The sequence below is a fragment of the Agelaius tricolor genome, unplaced genomic scaffold (assembly GCF_023055355.1).
Source record: "Agelaius tricolor isolate 1412-34295 unplaced genomic scaffold, bAgeTri1.0.p SCAF_9, whole genome shotgun sequence".
NCBI lineage: Eukaryota > Metazoa > Chordata > Aves > Passeriformes > Icteridae > Agelaius > Agelaius tricolor.
In genome coordinates, this window is record NW_027269269.1 from 14,986,601 (window position 1) to 15,005,320 (window position 18,720).

An 18,720-nucleotide genomic window follows, 5' to 3' on the forward strand; every position below is an offset into this window, starting at 1 on the left:
GGGGGGGAGAGAAAATTTCACAAAACAAAGCAGGAGAGCAGTAATTACTTCTGCAGCCCTGGTGCAATAGCAAAACTACCATGTAGCCACTGCTACTTGGGCAAGCTTGCAACAGCGAGGAACAACTTCTGCTTGCAGGGCTGCAAGATGTTGGTAGACAGGATGATGAGGAAACCAGCAGCATTCAGGGAAATATCATCTGTGGCTCCCTGCACCACCAAGTGTATCCATACTGGTAATCAGAGGGAAAGGACATCACACAGTATCATGGCTCCATGGTATCCCATGCAGGCAGGCTTCTCAGTGAGCCATCTCCTCTGCAGGAAAGAGACACATCTCAAATTTCCCTCCATAAGCACCTTTTCCAGCTAATCTTCACATATCCACTTTGGCTTCACGCCTGACACAAGGGTGAACTTGTACATAAGCTCTGTATGTATCTTGGCGGCAGATGTGAATAATGGAAAAGCTGTTACATCAATTTAAAGTTAGAAACAACAGCCCACAAGGATCAGAAGTTTTGTTCTTTGCTCACTGTGTGTGTTTAGAGAACAACAACCATGCAGAGCACACCTGATAGCAGCACTATAACAGCACCAAATATCAGAACACACTACATGTATGCTAGAGCTGAACAAAAGCACGAGACAGAAACTAGAAATTTAAAATAAAAAAACATCCCATTACACCACAAGCAAAGAGTATCTACTGACTGTGCTTAAAAGAAATGCAATCCCCATTCTTCTGTGTATGTTTAATTCTCTGAATTGACATACCTGGAAAACAAAGAAATTAACCATTTTGTGAATATTAGTAAGATGGCCCAGTACAGCCTGGTGTGCCCCAACTAAATTTCTTATAAGCCTCACAGCTTTAGATATAAAATCCAAATATTAGAGGATGTCAAAATAAATTAAGGTATTTGATTTTTGAAAGCTTATAATGAAATAATCAAGTTTGACTTCTGGTCTCTCAACTTGGCAAAATGCTACAAATTATCTACACGATCTGCAACAACTTCTCATGCTGATGGCTGGTCTTGATCTTCTCAAAGTCAGATGAAGAAATAGATACAGAACTCATTAGCATAAAATTTCATGTTGAACTTCATTTTCCTCCATATCTCCCCAAAAAAAAAAAAAATCAGCTCTAAGACTCTGCTTCAACTTGTAGAATCTTATGGTACAAGCTAAATTTAATGGAGGTAACAGGAGTTCTCATGCACATCTGGCTTGGGAATGGCTTGCTACTTCAGCCACAAGTCAGTTCTGCTTACTGTTTTGTTCTTTAGACTTTCTTTAATCTAGACAGTCTATCAGAAATCTTTCAGTAGCCTATTACAGCTTTGAACGATTAAAGCTAGTGAGATATGCTCATTTTCAGTGAGAGAGTAGTGATCATTGATGTTTTTTGAGTCACTAGTATTAACTGCTCACTTGAAGGAAGAGGCTGCAAGTTGTGAGGAAATTGTTTCCTGATTAATTTGAGAAGCTGATGTCTGCATTGTGACCCCATAGATAAGTAGTGCATAAAAATAAAATTTCACTGACAAGCTTTAACAAGTACTTCCCCGTTTTCCTGTTCACTGAGTAAGAGCTATTGTTCCTGGTTTATAGCTTACAGTTCCCATTTTAAATCATGCTATGAAATCACAGAGTAAGAGCTGCCAAGTACCCCTGTACTACTTGATGAGTAAAACACATATTCCAAGTAATTCACCTCAGAGACAAACATCAACATCACTTCTTCTCTAAACACTGGCATAACTTTTAATTGGTACCAAGGGGCTCTGTAAAAAGCACTTTGTTTTTTCCTTCACCAGAAGCCAAAAGTGCTATTGTATTATGGTACCAGGCATGAAAAACAAACCCATCTTAACCATTCCCGACATCTGTTACTATTCTGAGATACCAACCTGAGTCACAATAAGATGTTAACCACAATTAAAAATGATAACCTCAACCTATCTCAATGTCTTCCTAAGCAAGTTATAGACCTGTGAATGAAAACTACTTCATTAGGTTTAAAAAAACATTTCTATTCCTTCTAATGTTCACATTTTCAATCAGGGCTTTTATTTTCTATACCTCAGAATTTCAGTCTGTAATAAAAAGTAGGGTATTAAAGACCCCTGATAAAGTCAGAAAGGATCAATTTGCATTACTTTTTAAACTTCATCACTTTGAAGCTTCAACATATCTTCCTTTTATGTACACACAATATGAAGTGTGCATGCATTTCAGAGCACAAAGACTTCATGTGAATTTATTACAAGATACTGACATAGGTGTGAAACCTAGGAAGTTATGAAATGTAATCAGAATCCTTCTTTTGGAAGGGGTGACACAACTGACATGTATTAGTTCAAAAGACAATCTGATTGAAGGACCAGGCTCAGTAAGCTGCTGAACAAAAATTAATTTGTCCTTGTTACAACTGGTTCTTAGACAAATTCACAGCAGTTCACAAACCATGATTGAGGCGAAGGGTTCCTCAGCACAGAGTCTCACACAGCCATCAATTATCAAATTGAGAGAAGAGACACCAGGTCCACTCTCCTTTCTAAGATGAGTTTATCACTGAGAAGCCTTCAAATATCAGCAATTTTAAGGCATCATCATCAGTACTGCTTATAAAGCACCACAAGTCCTCAGGCTGTGATTTTTGTAACACTGGTATGTGTGCCAAAGACAGAGACACAAAGGTACAAGATGAGGCTGCCCAAAAGTCAGAACTGACTGACTCCAGACCCTCCTCAGTATGCTGTAATGTTATTTCTGCTTGAGTAAAGAGAACTAGATGGATCTTGGATGCCTCACCAAGTCATTCCAATGAATTTATACTGTGGTCACAGACCCAGCTGCTTACAAAGAAGCCATCCCAGCAGTGGTGATCCTGATACAGCTCTATACATTCTACACATCATTCTCTCTGTAAAGTCCCATTTTGGATGGATTAATTTAACACACAAATCAAAACCAACTGCGTAGCAGGCAAACAAATTACCACAGACTTGCTTACAAAAGTCACATTAATACATCATAAAAGCTATAAAAGAGATAATAATCCCCTAAACACACAAAATTTGTTAAAGATGTGGCTGATGGCAGAGTTTCTCCTTCGAGGACCATCTCCTCTTCTAGGTCTGCATGAGGTACTTTTTTACTGGAGTAAAAACTTTGTATTTCACTCAATACATAGGAGGAGTAGAGGGCTAAAAGACATCAGTTACTTTTGAAGGGAGAGGAAAAGAAAAAAAAATCACACCTCCAAGACAAAATAATAAAAGTTATTAAATGCATACACAGGTTAGCAAACAAGCTAAGATGCTAGTCACAGTGACACAGGCACTGCTTGACTGATTTCTCAATATTCTAGACTTTAGCCCCACCATCACAGATGTCTGACACTTAAAGTGGTAAACAGGAGGAAGTTTAATGCAATGAGCATTGAGCTTAACTCTGACCCTGTTATTTCCCCATTTTTATGAAAACAGACTTTAATGTCACTGATTCACAGTAAAAGTTGACGCTAGACACTCAAACAATGTTACATGTCTATAGACTGTCATGCCCAGAGGTTCCAATAAATTATTCACAGTTATAAAGAAGTAAGTTTTTAGGCAACAAATCATGTAAGGAATCTATTTATACTTTCAAAGTTTTCTTCTGTATAAGTATTAAGTATTTAAAGACTCTATTTAAAGGTATGTTTACTATTAATAGGTATAAAAACATTTCCTTTGTAACAGCATAGTATTTTGCCATATTATGAAGTATTTTTTTATATTTAATGCTTTTAGATAAATTATTTCAACTTGTGATGAAAATCACCAAAGAGAGAAACAAGAATCAAAACAGGAGCCTTAGCTAAGAGGAAAGACTTGGCAGCAAGGAACACAAGCAGATAATTCATGTCATAAGAAATATAATGTAAGTAATTAAACTTCAACAATCCTGAGAGGTGGCAAAGTATCACCCCACCTTATTTAACATGTTAATCATAAACATAATTTTATGTTGGACTACAGAACAATAATGCAAGTACAAATTCCCAGACGACAGCACTGAGTGCATGCTTTATCAGGGCTGAATGCTATCAGTTCTACACACTGTGCTACTGATAGTGTGTCCTATGCTCTCTGTGTGATTAGACCTCTGGTGCTATCCCTGTATCTTTCAAGTGCCATGCAGCAGAATTCAGATCTTTGATGAACACACCTCTCACACTCTGTTCAACAATATTAGTAAGTCTTTGGACAAGGAAAGCAAGGACTTCCAGGCTGGTGAATGGGCTCCCTCTTTCCAGCAGCAGCCACTCTCAGCTAACATGATTGTGCTTGAGGTATGAGAGGAAGAGACAGAAGGGTGAACAAGATGTGGCATCAATGTTTACAATAGGTTCTTACTGTGGCTCTTCCCTCCATCTCTCAATACCTATCTATGTCCCAAAATCCACAGGTCTCAGCCACACCACAGCTCTGCTGCTTTGCTGGCAGCTGGATGGCACCTGGTCTGTCAGTGCCAGAGCTGAGGAGACCAGCCAGGTGACAGCAGGGCCCCGGGAGGAGGTGAGGACAGAAGTGTGACAAAGGGTGGCTCAGCTCACAGCACAGAATTAGTATCACTGATACTATGATAGCAATGTGCAACAACCAGTGTGCCACAACAATTAGGGTTAATTACAGCACTGCTGCAGCAGTGATATCCTGGCCAGCACTGGCCACACACTGCAAAGCTATCTGCACTATGCTCACAATACAAGTCCAGGGCTCTTAGAGGACTTACTGCAGGACACAATCTCAAATCATTACCCGAGTGGACATGAGGCAGAGATGTTGTCAAGACATGATTCCATGATTTATGCAGGGAGATTCCTGGAACAGGAGCATTCCCAAACCATTAACACTATCTGCAGAAGACTGTAATCTCAGTGGATATACTTCTCACTAAAATCATTCCAAATCTATCTTCCACCTCAAATGACAGGGACCTTGACCCTAAAATTATTCCATAGCTATTCAGTATAATCTTGTAAAGATTATCTGTTTTCTTTATACCTGTTCTCTCTGTGAGTATAATCTTCCCATTTTGCTCACTCCACCATAACTTCACCTTGTACAAAGCTGAAACAGGAGATATTCAATCCACATATTATCCAAGATGCCCAGCCATAAGTTGCACCAAGACACATTTAGATAAGATTTTTTTTTTTTTTCACTGACACAGTTATTAAGCATTGGATCAGGCTTCCCAGAGAAGTGGCTGAATCAACAACCCTGGAGATTTTTAAAGAGGTGTAGACATGGAACTTGGGGACATTGCTTAGTGGTGCATTTGGCAGTACTGGGTTAATAATGGATGATCTGAAAGGTCTTTTACAACCTAAATTATTCTATTCTATAATTCTATTCAACCTAAACTATTATATTCTTATTATTCTATCCTAAATTAAACACCTTCTCCCTTGCACCCCTCCCTATGCAGACCCTGAATTTCAGGGCATGAAATTCAGACGCATGCTACAAGCCTGATTCTGAACAAAGCAAGAGAGTCCCAGGACTAGGAAAACATCCTCCTCCCTTACTGTGCCTCCCAGCAAAAAGAACCATTGCCTCCCCCAGGAAACCCAGGTACAGAACAGGGGATGCTGCAGACACTGCTCAACACACCCAAGGAACTGCTGACTGTTTTTATGAAAACCTGTGAACAAGGAGGGTTTCAAGTCTGATCCAACAAAACCACACCAACACTTAAAGACACTGCAGAGCCCTCTATTCTATCCACATGCCATGGATTTCACCAACAAGTTGCTGGAGGAGAGAGGATGATAAAGCTCAAGTTAGTAATAGAAATCTGTTTCATGTTCCATTTTTGCCTTTTTTCTAACTTGGAAATGAAACTCGAGATAATTTTACTAAGGAGGTAACATAAAAGATCTTTATTGAAGGCTTTCAGAGGCAGTATGGAAAGTTGTCCACAAAAGCCCAGCCCCAAAGGGGTGAGTACATTTTTACAGGTTTTAGGAGATCAGTATAATTGATAAAAAGCACCAGTTAGGAGGACAAGTGGTGATGCCATTCCCCCCCAGGTCAAGCCCCTTCTCTGGAGTCTCCCCTTTGGCATGAAACATATCTCAAAGAGCTGTTGTCAACCTTGGCTCCCAGAAAGATCCAAGATAGGAGAGGGGCCTTGTGCCTCCTGGGGCTGGGAGCTCTGGAATTTGTCTTTTTGCCTAGGGAAAGGCCATAGAAAATAACTGGAAAAACCAGCCACTAGTACAACAGGCTACAGATAAATGTGCGAAGAACACAGAGAACGTATAAAAGGAAAAAAAAAAAAAAAGGTAAAAACGAAATGGATATGACCATCCAGGGAAAAGCTATTTTCCTATTGTGTTCATCCAGGGAAAAGCTATTTCTCCCTGCCCATAGCTGGGGAGAAGTAATTAGACGGATCTTTACGGTCCCTCGCACCCCAAACCATTCTGTGATTAAAAAAACAAACAAAAATCCCCACGCTAGTGCTGTTCGCAGGTGCGGTGTGCGTGCAGCAGCGGAGCGCAGCCCCTCGCTGTGGGCGGCAATACGGGCACAAAAGAGCGCAGACCCCCGACACTTTAAATACCTGCGCTTAACCGGAACACTCACGGCTTGGAATATTTTATCGAAGAGAACCGGCACTCAGCGCTTTTTTAAAAGCCTGAAGCGAACATTCGTGTCCCGCCCGGGGCTAAGAGTGAGGCTAATGACAGAGGAAAGCGCCCCCAGCTCCCGAAGGAAAATCCCCCCCCCCGCAGCTGGCTCCCACCTGCTGCCTCAGGTAGCGCGTCTGGTAGGGCCCGACCGGCAGCGAGGCGCTCCGGCGGCGGCGGAGCAGCGGGGCGGGCAGGGAGCCGGCCGCGCCAAGGAGCGCCAGGAGCAGGAGGAGCCGCAGCATCGCCGCGGGCGGCAGGGGCGGCAGGGGCGGCAGGAGGAGGAGCAGGAAGAGGAGAAGCAGGAGCAGGCTCGGCCCCGCCGCTTTATACGGGCCCGGCTCCCCCACCCGGGGCTGCCCCGCTGGAGCGGCGGGGCCCCGGGGGTGGGGCCAACCTACACGTGCAGGGGCGGGCCCGAACCAGCAGCGCCTTCCCATTGGTTGCCGATCGGCTGTTGGCCGGGGCGGCTTCTATCGGTGTTTCGGCCGCGCGGCTTCCCGCGGGGAAGCAGCGATTGGCTTCCCGAAGCACGTGATCCGCCCGTCTTGCCGCTCCGCGCCGTGAGGGGGGGTGCGGCCGACATTCTCGCTCTGTGATTGGGCGAGACGAGCTACTGTCCCCTAGGAGTGCATCGCGATTGGCTGAGCGCCGCCTCGTCCCGCCCCCTCTTGGCGGCGCTCAGCAGCCGCACTTCCGCCCTTTCGCTCTGCCCTCAGGCCCCGGCACCGCCCGCCGATCCAGACCCCGCTGCTGCCCCGGCGTGGCCCGGCCCGGTCCGGGTGAGTCGAACCGGACCGGCCGCTCGCTGTCGGCTTCGGGAAGGCTCAGGCGTGTAAACGGAAGCGAGATGTGTTAACCACCCGTGCTTTGTTTTTCCTTAGGGAGAGAGCGAGGCAGCGGGATCGCCAGAGGGCACCAGGGACCGCGCTGGGGCCGCCGCTGAACGGCAGCGAGGGCAGCAGCGCTCTGAGATTGCCCGGCCGGGCACTGAGGTTTGCGTTGTTTGGTTTGTTACAAAAAGTTCAAGTAAAACACATCTGTTCGTGCCGAACTCTTTCAGTCTGCGTCCGGGTAGTGAGTGCTGTATTTCTTCCGAAGGGAAATAGAGCTGGAGATCTCGAGTCTGTTCGCTCTTGACAGAACTTGTATAAGCACTTCCACGCTATGCTTTATCTCCCCTATTTCAGTTTAGCATTTACACGCTGTGATTTATCTCCCGTATTTCAGTTTAGCATTTACCTAATGTGATTTATCTCCCGTATTTCAGTTTAATACTTGCAGTGTTCTCTGTTTTCTGGGGTGTGCGTTAGTGTTTTAGGTGTTTTTGGTTTTGTTGTGTGTTTTTTAATGTCTCGAAAAAGCGCAGGTAACAAAAACTATGTAAACTTCGTTTCTGGAGTTCTGAGTTGAAAACAGGTGGAAATGAAGCACCTGCTAGTTTCTCCAAGCCCACCTTTTTGGGCAATAAAAAAAATCAGACTTAACTTTATTTCTCCTTTTCTATATATTGATGTATTTCCCATGTATTTTTTACTGTTGTCTTGTTCTAAAACAAAGTCTTTGTTACTAAAACTAAATAGTTCCTTTATGGTATGAGTTGAAAGCGTTTACCATTCAATATACTGAGTCAAATTAGTTTCTGTCAATATGTAAGTTCTGAAGAGATGGGTTTTTTCTTATTTTGTTTGGCTCCCTATTACAGCTTTTCCCTTTTCCTACCTCAATTTCCCAGATGTAGAGAATAAGGGAATATTGGGATTTTTTTTTTTTTTATCTGACCTACTCAGAGGCAATGAGTTTAGTCACTCACATTTTTCTAGTACTCAGTGATACAGAACTTGTTTTGACCAGGAGGCTGAGAAAGGTGTTCCAAGCAAAGGAATAGCCCATAAATTTAACTTTCTGGTGGCAAAACATGACCAAACATCTTTGTTGATTATAGAATGTGGGTTTTTTTTTTTTTACCTGTAAAAGCCATAGCTGAGTCTCTTCTATCTCTTTGGTCTTTTGCCTCTCAAGAGAGTTTTGGAATTAAGATGTGGAATTCCTTTCCTATTCTGCAGTTTATATAAAAGAGAGATTTATATTTAGCTGTGGCTGTGATAAAAGAGCTTTTGCACATACAGACTTCTAAGGAGTCGTTTGATTCAGCTGTAGAGAACATTTTGGCCATTTAAGTGGGAACTCTGTGATTTGAGGTATTGGATGAGGCTCCAAGTGACTTGGTCTAGTAGAAAATGTCCCTGGCCTTGGGGCTGGAATAGGTGATGTTTAAGGTCCCTTCCAACCCAAACCATTCCAGGATTCTGTGATTGTTGTCTACATTTTCCTGACATCTACTGAGAAAGAAAGTTGTCTGTCTAAAATACTGGAAGTTTCCTAAAACTTGGTGTTTTGGGCAGAGTAGTGTAATAAAGCCGAAATAAATCTACAGCAAAGTAATACTGAATAAAAATAAATTCACTCCTATTTATTTGTTTAGTTCATCATTTATTTGTCAAATCTGTGCAGCCTCTTTGACCAGGAGCTGCTCTTTTAGCAAAAAGAGCATGATACAGGAGCAAATATAGTTTCTGTTGTGAGCCTTTTTCAGGATTTTCTGAGTAACCTCTCCAAGTCATTGGTGTTGAAACATTTGTAGAATTACAAGTGCAGAATCATTTCAGTTTTTACCCCATGTTGTTAATTCAATCTAAGTTAAGGAAAAGAATTAGAAAGCTATTTCCTGCAGTGCTGTGCCCTAGGATAGTTCTGATAAAGATCCCTAAACTCAAGTGAGAATTTGCATGATCTGTGTGCAATGGTGTGCAAATGCCATGAACAGTTCCTTCATATTGCATAACTTTATCATTTTTTATTTTATTTTTTAAGAATTAATTAATAGAATTTTTGTTTTCAAAGAGAAATCATAATTTCCTGAAGGGTGCTGTTCAAAATGTTCAAATAACCCAACTGAAAGCATTTAATATTGACATCTCGTGAGAACTCTTCTAACCATTTCACCTTACTTCTTTCAGGTGATGCTGTGAGCACATGAATAGCGTGCAGGGACTCTTGGCTGCCTCAGTGATTTCCATCCAGAATTCCTGCTTTGTCTATCCTGCCTGTCAAAACTGCTTTTCTAGGCTGATACTGGATTCCAGGAGGTATGTCCTGTTTTGGGGATCATGTACTGATTTCCATTAACTTACTGATTTCCATTACTCTGTTAGCTGAACTCTAAAAAAAAAGCGGTGAAAATCCAGCCCCTCTAGATCAAATCCTGGTTTTATTTTTTTCATCTCCTTCTGCATGTGCAGTGCACCTGGTAGTCCTGTATGACTCTTCACTGAGTGCATGTCCAGAAAGGGATGAGCTTTCTTTTTTAATTGCAGCAGTGGGTGAAATCTCTGACACACAGAAGAAGAGTAAATCAATGAATGCCAGCACTAAATAGAAGGAGCTGACTTTGTAAAACAAGGATATCTGTTGTTTCAAATGCTGAAGTACAAAATAACAGTGTTGTTTCCTGATTATTTTTTAAACCTAGGTATTTATACTCAAGCTGCAGGAAGAAAAATCCCAAACCAAAATGAAATGTGAGAAAAGTGAGCACAGGAAATTCAAAAATTCAAAATTGCACCCCAACAGTCTCTCAAAACCCACTGTCCCTTCAATTTCACAACAGGGTAGCATTTAATAAATCAGTGAAAGAAATCAGAGCCATTCTGTCATAATACACACATCTTGCTCTGAGCCTTTGGTAAGATTAATGCCTCAAGGAGTAAAGAATAAGGAAAAAATCTTACAGGTTTTAATGGAATATTTGATACATTATAGTAGTAATATTTACGGCTGCAGATAAATTCTTACCTCAGCAGTGATTACCAGAACTTCATTTATTCAATCTTTTTTATCCTTTTACTGTCTTTTGTCAGATTCAGCTGTCTAAAATGTGGCTGCACAGGTGAAGCTAAAGATGCAAGCTACAGATATAGATTGTCCCTAAAGATTGCTGACACTAATGATTTGTTTGACATCACTGTTTTTGGAAGTTGCTTAGATCCATTCTTTGGGGTCACCGCAGAGAATCTGCAGAGGTAAGGAATAGATTGTCTGGCCATATAGCTGCTGCTATTTATTCAGCCCAAAAAAACTGCAATGAGCCTAGATGGTGGGAACATGAGTGGGAAGTAACTGCTAAAGTGCTCCCTTCCAGCTTTTCCTTGGTACCCATCACCTTGAGAAAGTGTGGAAGTTAGTTTCTTCCTGAAATCTTGATGTTTTGAGATGGATTACTTCTAGGTAGTAAAAGAAATCCTCCACTTGTGTATTGAAGGCTGCTTCTACCTGTTAAGTGAGCCTCACTGCTTGGTTGGTTTGGCTTCTTCCTGGTGTCCTTTCTCCTTTTTCTAAGATGATTGAATTTCCTTTGTTTAAGTAAGTTGGCTCTTCCAGAGAGCTTTTCTTTTTTAACAATTGGCTCTTCCTCTGGCTTTTCTTTTTTAACAATTTGAATGCACCTTGTGACTAATTGGCAGTATAACCAAATTTTCCTGAAGAAAGAAGGGATTCTAAGAAAGTCTGTTAGTTCTCAGAGCCTGACCACCCACATGATAGGCTTCAGATTTTCTGAAATGTGAAACTGCCAGGATGGGATATTCAGATAGATTCCCTGCTTCTTTTTCTAGTCTGTTATTTTCCCAGTGCCTTGGCTCAAAGATGAATTGTTTGTAATGGCATATTAGCAGCATTAATAACATGCTCATGACAGGCATTCTGCCCTACACTGCTGTACTGCTGTCAGCTGTGGAAAGCAGTTATTTCCATGTCTTGCATGGATACTGCTGTGCTGTAAAGGCTGGGCAGGAAGGATGTGTAAGGAACAGCAGCATGTTGACCAGCATTGTACAGTCACTGTGTTGGCAGAAAAATCACAACCCTGTGGGGAACACCTCAAAGTTGTGTGTGTATTGAACTTGTCCAGAGTGGTTGTTTTGTTTATTTTATCTCACTAACAAGTTAGATGAACTAAAGAATTTAATTTATAGCTTCATGGTTTTCCTGTTTTCATTCTGAGTTTAGTTGTAACTAGCACAAAATCTTTTCCTTAACATGTGTCCTCATTAGCACTATACTACAGCTAAAATGCTGTGTAAGTCTTCTTCCTCTGTTGGTCCAATACCTCTGTGTGTTTTTATTCTAGGTATATTCGAGACTTCAATCAGCTGTCAGGAGAAACAAGCACAGAGTCAAGTGCAAGAGCGTTAGTTCAAGCAGTGGAAACCTGTTTCATTGGAAAAAGGTTTATATTTGGAGTGAAGGTAACTTTTAATCCACATTATGGCCTTTTAGTGAGTTTCTGTAGCCAGTTAGGGGTATAGACTGACTTATCAAAGCTTCATGTACAACTTCTTTTTGATAAAATGTAAGGCTAGGACATGAGAAGGACTCTGCTTCTTTTCCCCAAAACTCCTGTGGTTTGGTGGGTTTTTTTTTCTTTTTTTTTTGAATGAGTCACATCCAAAAATCATCTTGAATGGCAGTAGTCAGCTTAACAGCTTGTCAGGGTGCTTTTTGGAGAGCCTGAGCAATTCCAGCTCCTGTGCATATCAGTAACAGCTTGCAGCCTGTAAAAAACCATGTACAGTTGGAGCAAGAAGCAGACTCTCTTTCCAAGCACTGCCCTACCTTTCCTATGCTGTGTATTCTCCTTTCCAGTCTAAAATGTAAGGAGAAGCACATCCTCTTGTAGCATTTTAATATTTCTGGATTCAAGAGTATTTTCAAAATGTTGTTAAAGTATAGCTGCTCAGCATCTGCATTGGTGGCTCTTTTGTGTGTTTAACACCCTTTGAAATATTAGTTCTTAGCAATATTTCTATAGAAACAGTGTTCAAGGTTCTCTTCAAGTGGTGCTTATGTGAGTCATTCATATTATGAAATCTCTGAACTAAATCCTACCTGGCAGGTGTTTTGCCTCTCCCACAGGTTGTATCTGAACTGAGATTTTTCCTGGTGGACAGCATCTCAAGTAATGGAAGTTGGAGGACTTCTTGGATTAACTTTACTTACCTGGAACTCTTGATCAGGTCTCTGGGCCTGATGCCTTGACAAATGTAACTCATCGTAGATATCAGCAGCCTTGTGGCTGCTCGTACACACACAAGAGCTGAACACACATTCAAAGACTTTTTTCAGCCCTTGGCTGTAGACATTTCTGTACAGTTGTGTTCAGCTGTGAATATGTCCCAGATAGTTCTCAGAATCAGCATAACATACTTTTTAAAGACTTACCTAGGAGGGTGTTGTCCTTGGCTAACAGCCTTCAGCCTCAAACTGTGCACAGACTCAGGGAGGAGGAGGGTTGTTGGAGATAACTGTATCTGCTTTTTGGCCTCTCTGGCTCTGCCAGACCTTGAGGGGTAGATCAGAAAGGGTTTATCCACTTCTTGAAATATGAGCTGATTCCCTCTCCGTTTAATGTCATTTTTCACCTGTAATTTCAGTATACAGAGAAGCAGGTTTTATACAGAATTGCAGTTGAAGCTCCTTTGAAACGCTGCTCTCTAAAAAATTTGAGCAGATGAAGGTCGTAGCTCATTTCCCTTTCACGGATGTAGTGCACAGAAAGTACCACGCTGGCTTTGGCAGCTGAGCTGCCAAGTCAAGTGTCTGCTACCAGAGTGCTTTGTTTCAAGTGCTGCCCAGTGCCTCCTGCATAAAAGCAAAGCACTGGCCTTAGGCTGCCAGCCATTCACTCTGAACTGCACTAGAGGAGGCCCGGAAGCATTCAGTGCCCTAAAGGGAGGAAGAAATTTTCTGTGAAGTCCTTTCTCAGAGTTCTTGGTTGTTTTTCCAGCTCCAAAACTCTGTAATTGCAACAAGCAAAGAACTTCTCACTGTGATGCCCTTTACAGCCCTTGCCAGGGTTTATTTCCCAGGGAGGGCCTTGTGTGACAGACTGTTTTGTATTCTCTCCCCTGCAGATCCTGACAAAAAGGGAGATCTAAATTTACGCCTGACTTAGAAGACATGTGTTAATTTTTTTTTTTCTCTAAGTTGATTGTTTTTTTGTTTTCTTTCCCCTTGCCCAGGTTTGTGCAAGGGGAGATGGAGGGCATTCTGCTGCCAGCAGCATCTTGCAGAAGTGTTCCAGAATTAATAGAAGTACGAAAAACCTTGTGGCGTGCCAGATCTTCCCGCCAAGTGCTGCTGTTACTGGCTTCACTGTTATCAGCTACTTAGATCATCTCCTGCAGTCGGCACAATTCAGGAGCTGCAAGAACAGCTCAGATTTACCTGATGCGTCATCAGCTCCCATAGATGAACCTCTCAGTGAGCTCAGCAGCTTGTCTAGCCTGAGCAGGAGCTCCTGTTCTGTTCAGTCTAGTGGCAGGGAAAGTTTTTTAGGGTGCTGGCAGCAATCCTTAAGTCTGACTTCATCTGTTGCTTGGGTAACAACGGAAGACTTTCCCACTCTGGAAGTGAGAAAGCTGGTGAGTGAACCGCATGAACAAGAGGGGAAGCCTGTCTCTGCAGAGTTGGGCAGCGTAAGCCTCAACAATCAAACTCTTTGGGACTCACAGTTTCTGATCTCTTCTGTGGAGGAAGGGGATAAAGAGAAGGATAATGAATCAAGTTCACAGCTTAGTTGGACTGACAGTATCTCTGCAACGGATAAATTGGAGAGAGTTTCCTCTTCAAACACCAAATGTTCATATGGAAACAGTTCCAAGTTGTTACAACATCCCTTGGAATCTGAGGTAAAAAACAATAACCCAAAAACTAATAGTAGAAATTATTCTTATCCAGAAAAATCCCACAATGCCCTTGTTTGCAAGAGAGATGCCTCAGCTCCTAATCACGTAAATGTAGCTGGAGTGTCTCAGATGGACTCCATGCTTTGGGAAGAGCTCCCATTCTCAGAAAGCCTAAATGAATTGTTAGCCAGAATAGAAGATGGCAGGAGTGTTGTAACATCACCCAGCCCTGATGCAGGCAAACTTGTCCATCTTGAGAGCAGCAAGTTGGGTGTAAATGTTAGCAAATCATATTCCAGGCAAGCTGTAGGTGATTTGCCTGCAGCCAGTGTCTCAGGGAGGCTCTTGCCAGCAGTAGGGAATGATAGTTGGGAGACCACAGTGTTTGCTTGTCTTCAGTCAAATGCAAACCCTCCAAGTGATGTCTCACAATATGAGTGTTCCCCTAGTGATTTATCTTCAACCCTCAAGGAAGGTGGAGCGTCCTCACCAGTTACACCAGAGCCTTCTGTTTCTCAGAGCAAATGTGTGCGCTCCAAAGAAGCAAATAATGACCCTGCAAATTCATCTTGGTCTTTTATTAGGCTGCATGGAGAAACCTCCTGTTCAAAAAAGAGTAAGACAGCCACCTGTGTGCATTCTGCATGTGAAGGCTGTTTAGCTTCTTGTGAAAATAAGGAAAACTATTCTACACCGAGCCAGAAGACAGATCTTACACTCACAGAGGCCCAGGTCTCTGATCCACCAGCTCCCAACAATGCAAGAAGTATATATAAAAGAGAATTAAAACCATTGACAGAACTGTCAGATAATACCTTCAAAAGTGTTAGTAGGAAAGAGCTGCAGTGGAACAACTTCTTCCCTGAAGGCAGCTACAATGCTTCTGCTGATCTCTTTGATGCAAGCGTAAGAGATGTAGTAAAACCTGTGGAATTCTTAAATAAATCATGTAGTTCTTCAATACAGGAAGATACTTTGACAGAGGTCACAGCTGAATCGGTGCTTTCTCCTGGAGGTGTTCCTTGTAACAGTTCAAAACTGAGCTCATCCCTACCCAGGTCCCGTCATGCTTTTAGCAAGCACAGTACACCTGTAACTTACTCCTTTAGGGATTCAGAATGCAGTTCAGTTTGTGCTCATGACTTCGTTCCTCATTCACAGTCAACTCCTATGACAAAACCTCTGCAGAAACTATGGCCTGTTGGGGAAAGAAGCTCTTTCATCACCCTCTTCACCCCTAAAAATCCCACTAAAATCCATTCCCAAGGCAAGCGATCCAGGTCTTCCTTTCAGAACACTCTGCTACAGCAGCTGACCGGCAAGTTAGTGAAACGTGAGAGACCAAGGAGCAGGAAAGACAAAGAAAGTGATAGCTCTGCTTCCCAAAAGTTCCTGAACAGCCAACTGCCTGCCAGCTTGGAGGAGTGGATCCCTCCATCTTCAACCAAAGGGCTGAAACCAACTGCATCTTTAAATTTAAAAGCAGATAGCTGGGCTGCTGACTTGCAATCCACCTGTGAGCACACTGGCAGGAATCCTATTTCCGAAAGCAGAAAGAGAAGTGAAAATGATGAAAATCTCATCCAAAATGAGAGAATAAGCCCTGGGGAAAGAGCCAGGATTCTAACAACTCCTTTATCTGCAAGTGTCACCAAGACCTTGTTTTTAAATGATCCTGTCCTGAAAACTTGTTCCCCTTCAGAAGGTGAGAATCACCTCTCAGGTGGAAATTATTCAGGGGTTGTGTTGGAAAGGCCAACTGTCTGGTCTCCTGAGCTGTTCCTCCAAGCACAGACCCCTTTTTCAAAGAAGCCAAAATACTAGGAAAGATACATTTCTATGTTGTGTTCTTTTTTTTAATTTTTTTTTAAACTTTAGGGAATTATCTGGTGGAAGAAAAGAGCTATTTAAAAGTTAAATTGTTTATACACCTGTCAGCATGTATCTTGCAAAAAGGAATTAGGTTTATTTTCAGACCTTTGTACCACAGAGATGAGGGAAATGAGAATTTCTAGTTACTATATTCTCTTGAAAATTAATGAGGATGTGCAATAAACACTTTTGTAAATGTGTGAGTATTGAATACATCTCACTTCATAAAGTACAAGTAGGTGAAGTGTTTTAATGTTCACTGCTGTCTTTTCATCACAAGAGCAGCACTGGAATCCATGTCCACTCCACATTTTTGCCTGATGACTCTCGGGAGAAGGGCCAAATTTTCATTGAAGATTTGATGGTGCCTTGTATCTGAGCCCATTGAGATCCTGTGACAGCCTTGAGCTGGGTGGAGGGGGCCATCCTGAGAGCTTGGCAGCAGCTCCCAGTTTTCCTCCAGGCTTTTTCAAGTTAAAGACTGCTAGTGGCAGATTCCTGACAGTGTATTCCCTCTCCTTGCTTTAAGGTCTTCTGTATCCCAAATCCAAACCAGCTGCATTTGGGATCATTGAACAGGGAAATCTTGGATCTGCTGCTTGTAAGCTTGTAGGTCAGGTTCTGCAGAAGGATGTGGGAATCTAGTGTCACAGGATCTGAGCAGCTGACATTTTGTTGTGAGTGTTTTAAGGTCCTACTGTGGCCCAAGGGGGTGAAGGGGATGCACCACACTTGTAGAACCAGAAGCAGACCTAAAAGTACTTGCTGTGACTTTTTCTTTTGAGGTATAAAATGAATATGAACCATTTACATTGTGACTGGTGACAGGGAGGGGTTACTTGGTTCCTTCTCAGCTGCAAGGCAGATGTTTTTATCTTCCTATGTTTGAGGCCTCATAATTTCTACAGCATCTACTTCAGCCTCTCTCTTTGTTCAGAAGAGTTTTTCAGGAATAAGGGCATTTATTCTCACTACCTTGTTCCTTATCCATGATTTTTAGCATAGATCACCATCACAGAACATACAGGTAAACATTTTCAGTTTCTCAGTCTCTAGCCTAACTTCTGCACCTTCTAATCAAATGCTTTTCCCTTTGAGAGATGGGAGGGAGGAGGGTATTTGGAATCAAACAAGCTTTTCCTGTGGCTGAGCAGGGTATAAATGAGGTACAGCCTCTCCTGCCAAGGGTGCAGATGTGCTGAGGCTGCAGGCATTCCTGTGGGCTGACCCAAGAAAAAGTCACACATGGTTATGCAGCAGGTCTGCACAGGTAAATTCCTTCTACAAAGAAGCTTTTTCAAGTCAGCATTGGTTGGTTTGGTTATTTTTTTTCCTCATTATTTACAGTTGAAATTTAGGCACAGGTTCAAAGACTTACCTGGCATTGAAAGGACAGGGAGCACAGCTCTGGAGATCACTGAAAGACCTTATCTCTTCTTGTTGTCCCCAGCAAGAATCTCAAGCACAGCACAAAAGTTCTACTGGTATTTAAGGATCCTGCAACAGCAGATGGCAGTGGAAAGAGGCACAAGATTTCTTCTGACAAGTCCAAGCCTAGAGCTCTGCAGTCCCTGAACCCGAGACATAAACAGAAGAAAAAGGAACATCTTGCTATAGCAAAGAGAGAGATAGAAAAAGAGCAGAATCAGGCATCACAATTTTTAGCAATGTTTAATTGATAAACTAATGATGTTTTTTAACAGAGGGGAAATTTAGGTTAAATACACAGAAGAAATTCTTCACCGTGAGGGTGGTGAGCAGTGGCACAGGTTGCCCAGAGAAGCTGTGGATGCCCCATCCCTGAAAGCATTCAAGGCCAGGTTGGATGCAGCTCTGAGCAACCTGGTGTAGTGGAAGGTGTCCCTGCCCATGGCAGGGGGATTGGAACAAGATCTTTGAAGTCCCTTCCAACCCAAAATGGGTCACAGAAGCCATTCCGTGGTTCTGTGACCAAGGTAACCTGTGAGTAGAGTTGCTTGCAAAGTGTGGTGCCAGTGACAGCAGAACATGGCAGGGCTCTGCTGTAAAGGACACAGAGCTCCCCACGCAAGGCCTCCTGGCGCAGCCAGGAGAAGAAGTTACAAGGGCTTTGCAAGCTGCTGCTGAGTTGTGCAGCTGAGCTTTAGCCCAGCAAAGCAGTACACCATAACCACACCAGGGCTGCTTCAGTCGGGTAGGGGAGGGCTCCAGGATGAGGCCAAGTGGAAAGGCCTGGACTCATGCCTGCATTTACCAAGTGCTGTGCCTATTGAAAATATTTTATGTATTGCAAATAAAATCCAGCTTGATGAACCCTTGGGGCAAGTGGAAAAGGAGTAAGAAATGTTGCCTGCCTGGAAATTATAAATCTGTGTGTATAGCTTATGTAGAAGAAATGAAGTGAAAGACAGCGTTACTCTACCCAAATCAC

General features: G+C 42.5%; 2 protein-coding genes across 4 annotated transcripts in view; one reads left to right on the plus strand and one right to left on the minus strand.

The window, feature by feature from the left end:
* PRCP (prolylcarboxypeptidase) overlaps positions 1 to 7,204 on the minus strand; it is a 29,974-nt gene extending 22,770 nt beyond the window's left edge. Inside the window, exons 1-2 of one of the 2 annotated variants that reach the window (XM_071432816.1) lie at positions 6,810 to 7,204; positions 714 to 776 (exon numbers count right to left, since the gene is read on the minus strand). In XM_071432816.1, coding sequence (XP_071288917.1) covers positions 714 to 776; positions 6,810 to 7,133 — 387 coding nt within the window. In that variant the 5' untranslated portion in view covers positions 7,134 to 7,204. The remainder of the gene's footprint in view (positions 1 to 713; positions 777 to 6,809) is intronic. The other variant, XM_071432818.1, reaches the window with a different exon arrangement.
* A 146-nt stretch (positions 7,205 to 7,350) lies between these two features.
* On the plus strand, positions 7,351 to 16,510 carry DDIAS (DNA damage induced apoptosis suppressor). 2 transcript variants are annotated; one of them, XM_071432822.1, is made up of 7 exons: positions 7,351 to 7,475; positions 7,578 to 7,688; positions 9,714 to 9,842; positions 10,614 to 10,775; positions 11,882 to 11,999; positions 13,773 to 14,441; positions 15,023 to 15,210. In XM_071432822.1, the coding sequence occupies exons 3-7, from the start codon at positions 9,730 to 9,732 to the stop codon at positions 15,056 to 15,058; spliced, it is 1,098 nt and encodes a 365-aa protein (XP_071288923.1). In that variant the 5' UTR covers positions 7,351 to 7,475; positions 7,578 to 7,688; positions 9,714 to 9,729; the 3' UTR covers positions 15,059 to 15,210. The 2 variants fall into 2 exon arrangements, with proteins under 2 accessions (XP_071288923.1, XP_071288922.1); XM_071432821.1 differs by having other exon boundaries at positions 13,773 to 16,510.
* The last annotated feature ends 2,210 nt before the right edge of the window (positions 16,511 to 18,720 follow it).

Bases quoted from the DNA above. Each gene is read 5' to 3' on its own strand.
- DDIAS (XM_071432821.1), top strand. From the start codon at position 9,730: ATGAATAGCGTGCAGGGACTCTTGGCTGCCTCAGTGATTTCCATCCAG. The intron at 9,843-10,613 runs GTATGTCCTGTT...GTCTTTTGTCAG, and splicing joins CTGATACTGGATTCCAGGAG to ATTCAGCTGTCTAAAATGTG. The intron at 10,776-11,881 runs GTAAGGAATAGA...TTTTTATTCTAG, and splicing joins ACCGCAGAGAATCTGCAGAG to GTATATTCGAGACTTCAATC.